General features: G+C 26.3%; 1 protein-coding gene across 1 annotated transcript; it reads right to left on the minus strand.

Moving 5' to 3' along the window:
* Positions 1 to 2,768: 2,768 nt before the first annotated feature.
* On the minus strand, positions 2,769 to 4,501 carry LOC112592451 (putative uncharacterized protein DDB_G0282133). Its single transcript, XM_025336503.1, has 4 exons — positions 3,904 to 4,501; positions 3,567 to 3,710; positions 3,208 to 3,487; positions 2,769 to 3,082 (listed from the first exon to the last, which is right to left on the minus strand). Exons 1-4 carry the CDS (start codon positions 3,967 to 3,969, stop codon positions 2,769 to 2,771), a joined length of 804 nt encoding a protein of 267 aa, XP_025192288.1. The 5' UTR covers positions 3,970 to 4,501.
* Between the last annotated feature and the right edge of the window lie 1,066 nt (positions 4,502 to 5,567).

Below are 5,567 nucleotides of genomic sequence, written 5' to 3' on the forward strand. Positions count from 1 at the left end.
ACGGTGTACTTCGTTCAGTTACGTATTGCTAGCATTATAGAGTTATAAAAGTAGAACATTAAACAATTGTTAGAAAGTTTAATCAATTTATGTTAGGAAAGCAGCTTTTATTTATACTTTACCCGAGATGCTGAATAATTGTTTATCTTATACGAATGTCTCTACATTCTTTTGTGAAACTATTATAGCTCAACAGCATTCTCAATACTGTCGTATGGTGACATCACTGCATCAAATAATCAAATAAAAACATTAAATATTATTGTATACTCAGTACAATTTGCTTCTTGAGCCTTACCTATATAGTGAATTACATGATATAATATGGTATATTATAATGATAATGAAGTTTAATAAATGACAGACACGACTATTTCGCATCGTCAAGTTGAGATAGGATTGTAATTCAATAAATTTTATAGTTTATTGGTAATGTATTTTTGATTCTGAAAAATCTGGATTTGACTATTTTAGAAATACTCCAACAATTAATCATCACTTTAAAATAGAAAATACATTAAAAACTATCAAAATGAAATGTATTAATAAATAAGTTTTCAAAGTATGATGTTAATTAATTAATTTTTGTTTACCTTTTAATTTATTTACTTTACTTTTAAGAGGTTCTTCAAATAACAGAAAAGATTATGGATATTTTGCATGAAAAAACAATTTAATTAACAACAAAAAAAGATATTTTGAAAGTACTTTATAGAATTCAATTATATCATGAAATGTTATCTACTAAACCATTACTCAACCTATAATAACACGGTGGAGTGCTTGAATAGAATAGGCAATATTTTATGCAGATAATTTTAAAGAGTTTTAAAATGTCATTCAAAACCTACTAGAAGATGATTTAAAAAGCATTAAAAACTGTAAACAAATTCTCACTAAATCAAATATAATTATCAACTTAAACTAATTAAAACAAATTTTTCGATTATTGTTGAAAGTAATTAAAAGCTTAAGACTTCAGGTTTGGTACTCATAGATGCTTTATAAAATATTGAACAAGTTACAAATTCTATTTATTGTATTTCTGAAAATGAAAATAGCGTAGTAATTAAAAAAAAAAAAAATGTTCTGAAATTAGTTATCAGCATCATTAAGCAAATGAAAATATACTTTATCATCTATAACTGTACTATTTTGTATAATTTCTGCAAATCCTTACTAAATTATTTAATCAGTAATCAAATGATACAAAAAAAAAAAAAAAAAAAAATGTAAATAATTTTCAGTTAATTACTTGACAAACATTATTCATAGTTTTATTTTTACATACAATTATAAAATTAGTACTATTGTTTTATAATCATACTTAATTAATTACTTTTCATAAATAGACAATATGAATTTAGGTACCTTTGTTCCTTAATCTGAGTTAATTAATTAAATACCATTATTATTTTTTAGCTACCTAATTATTAATTCAAATTTATATTATTGTAAAAAGTAACTGTAAAAAAAAAAAAAAATGTAAAGTAATTATTTTATGATGATTTATGATAATACAACAATAATACTTATTTTATAATTGTATGTTAAAATAAAAATACTGAACTAGGTTTGCACTTAACTAATTTAAAATGTTTTTGTGTGTAATTTTATAACCCATTAAGTATAAAAAATAAGTGAAATTTTATTTAGATTAAAAAAAAATATTCAGTTCTGGTAAATTGAATTAATTTTAATTCAAACTGTTAAATGAATCTACTTAACTTCAAAGGACTGCAGTTGATAATATGTATTATGAATTAAAATTGATGATTTTATCAACAATAATTTTAGAAAAAAAAACACCAAAGTCTATTAAAAAAAAATAAAGTTGATTTTATTATTAGTAAAATTATATGCTTAAAATTTATAATTAAAAATAAATAAATATATTTTTTAAATTTTCAAAACGTCATATGATTGATTCAGTTATTAAAAAAAAAAAAACCATGTGTACAAAAATGTAACATACAGCAATACTGTGTAATAAAAAAGAAAATTTTATCAAAATATTATATAAAATTATAGTTGAGCATTAAATTAATTTTGTATAAAAATTTATCTAAAATAATTAAAAATATATAAAAATCTTAAAAATAAATACATTATTTTACTACTTATAATATTTTTACCCATATTCATTGTATTATTAACTAAACTTAATATGTTAATTAATAATTAACCAGTCATAATGAGGTAAGAAAACTAAAATCACATTATATTAAAATTTGAGAAATCATCTGATCCACATATTGAGTTATCACATTTTAAAAGCTCTAAGTACCTCACACAATAAATTAATGTTCAGCAATTTTCATTTAACTTGCTAGTTTGAATATTAATGTTCATAATTTATTTATTAATAAATAATAATTTAAAGTTAAATAAAAACAACTGACTATAAAACAGAGACAACACGGGTAGGTGAGACATTCTAAGAAAATTTCTCATAGTCTATCATAACATTTTGATACATCATCATGGATGTGCATATGTTTCAATTTTTTTATCACAATTTCTGACGATTCAATGTTATCACGATTCACTTTATTAATTGTCATTGCTGATGAGCTGTTGATGTTACCGTAATTCATTGTATTGAAATTGAATGCTGATGACTCAACGTTACTATGGTTCACTTTGTTGACATCATTTTCTGATGAGTTGATGTTAACATAACTATCTTTGTTGACTGCCATAGCTGGTGAGTTGATGTTACTGTACCTTGTATTAAATTGAATGCTGACAACTCAACGTACTATGATTCACTTGTTGATATCATTTAAAGACGAGCTGATGTTATTATTATTCATTGTATTAAATTGAATGCTGACAACTTCGATGTTACCATGATTTACTTTGTTGACATAATTTTCTGATGAGTTAATGTTAACATAACTATCTTTGTTGACTGCCATAGCTGGTGAGTTGATGTTACTGTACTTCATTGTATTAAAATTGAATGCTGACAACTCAACGTTACTATGGTTCACTTTGTTGACATCATTTTCTGATGAGTTAATGTTAACATAACTATCTTTGTTGACCTGCCATAGCTGGTGAGTTGATGTTACTGTACCTCATTGTATTAAAATGAATGCTGACAACTCAACGTTTACTATGATTCACTTTGTTGATATTATTTAAAGAAGAGCTGATGTTACTATTACTCATTGTATTGAAATTGCTGATAACTCACGTTACTATGGTTCACTTTGTTGACATCATTTTCTGATGAGTTAATGTTAACATAACTATCTTTGTTGACTGCCATAGCTGGTGAGTTGATGTTACTGTACCTCGTTGTATTAAAATTGAATGCTGACAACTCAACGTTACTATGATTCACTTTGTTGATATCATTTAAAGACGAGCTGATGTTATTATTACTCATTGTATTAAAATTGAATGCTGACAACTCGATGTTACCATGATTTACTTTGTTGATTGCCATTTTAGGTGAGTTAATGACAATATTTTTCACCTTTTCGGCCACATCCGCTGTTAAGGTCAGAAGCCGGCGCTCACGTTTAGCAATCTCCATTTTAGTTAATCTTGTTCACCATTTTGAAGGTATTTTTTAACATCCTGATAGGTGTGATCTCTGTTAACATTTTCAGGCTGTCAAAATGTTCTCTAAGTTTGAATGACCCAGTGATCACCCTTATACATTCTATGGTGTGTTTATCTCTGTACGGTTTCAACTTCTATACAACAAAATGTAAAAATAAACCATTAAATAAATTAAATAAGAAATAATAAAAGTGATACACTTTTAATAATATAATTATATTCGTGTTATAAACGACATTTATCAGTTAACGGCGAGATGAAACCAGTGCTCATCCTCACCTAGATTAGGTATCATGTATATTAATATTCTGAAATATAAATACGTACTTGTTTCAATTTCTTTAAACGGCGTAAGTAGTTAGCTTGATCGTTTTTGTCCCGTTTTCGAAACATTTTTTGATGCTGTTAGTGCGTTTTTACAACAAAACTGTATATGAACGGATGGTCAGGAGGGTCGTGAATACAATATTACAATACGACTTATGTTAGAGCACAAAGATTTGATGTTGCGCGCGTATCAATATCTCGGCGAGTGTAGCTAAGGCTGGTAAGTAGTTGTTGTTGAGTTCTGGATAGGAATGCAATCTAGATTCCAGATATCGTCTTAAGCGACCTTTGTTCATGGTATTGTATTGCTATTGTAATATTGTACAGACCTGTCAATCCGTGATATCGTCCTTCATGACCTCGACAGTTGACATTCTGTTCGAAATTTTCGAATGCTACGTGTGTGTAAGGGCTTGTATGTTGTGTATGGAGGTTAGTAGCGATTCTGAAATAACACTATTGAGGATCCAGAAAATTTGATATCTGTACGTTATAATGGGCTTGAATGTCGAATCCAATAAAACACAGTTAAATATTACAAATCAAAACAATGAATAATGATATTAATATAAATTATTATACTTTTGTCTTTTGCAATATTTCTGATAAGTTTTTAATGATAATGACAAATCTGAACAATGAATAATTATTGTTAGTTATATTAGTTTAAATTTTATATTATTGATATTATTGTAATTTTTTCAATATTTTTGACGAATCTTTTAATGATAACGACGATAACGTGCAATGATCATTGAACTCTATATGATAACTGGAATGCTCACCAGTCATAAGACCAATGTAAACATAACGAGATAGCGTGTTAGAAAAAGACAGCAGATAAGAATGGTGTTGCTATCTTTTTATCACACATAGTATATGAATTGATTACCAATACATTTTAAATTCGTTGTTCGTTTAACGTTTTGACTTTGTTCTGCCTCTGGTTCTCAAAGTTTTAAAATAATTAAAATAGTGTGTACCTACTGTGCAGTTAAGCTTAAAATGTAATTTTTGTAGTCTTTAATTGTGCTAGCTCTAGTGATGTTAGAAAGCTTGTCATTTCAAAGTTAGTGATTAAGTTATTATGGTGTTATTGATGATTTTACTCATTGATATTTTAAACAGATTTACATCTATTATTTTAATATTTAGGTTCCTCTAAAGATAAGAGAGGCTAAAATGGGTGCATGCTGTTCGAAGGAAGATTTAAAACTGTTCCAATACAAACTTTATGTAGTTTACATTTCAATGAAACTGACTTCTATTCAGCAGATTGTAAGTGGAAAAATGTTAATAAAATCTGCTGTATAACTTGTATTTGATTTCCCAAATCATTTAACTCCAAAATTAAAGAGAATTCTGCAGAGTAAATAAGTATAACAATTAATAAAAACAAGTATTTATATATTTTTATATTATTACTGAGTAATTATATTAAATTTTGTGTTCTTTGATAAAATTGTTGGATATTATGTATTTTAAGACAATAACCACAACAACTAGCTGCTATAATGAAAATATGTTATCTATTGTAAAACAGAGACAAAGGTTTGTAGATTGGTATGTGACAAAATTAACTGGGAAGAATTAGAAAAACATTAAATGATTTGTATCTAACTTGGAAAAGGCATTTCAACAGAAATTAATTAGAGATAAACCTG

The sequence above is a fragment of the Melanaphis sacchari genome, unplaced genomic scaffold (genome assembly GCF_002803265.2).
Source record: "Melanaphis sacchari strain LSU unplaced genomic scaffold, SCAv2.0 Contig1765_pilon_pilon, whole genome shotgun sequence".
Classification (NCBI taxonomy): domain Eukaryota; kingdom Metazoa; phylum Arthropoda; class Insecta; order Hemiptera; family Aphididae; genus Melanaphis; species Melanaphis sacchari.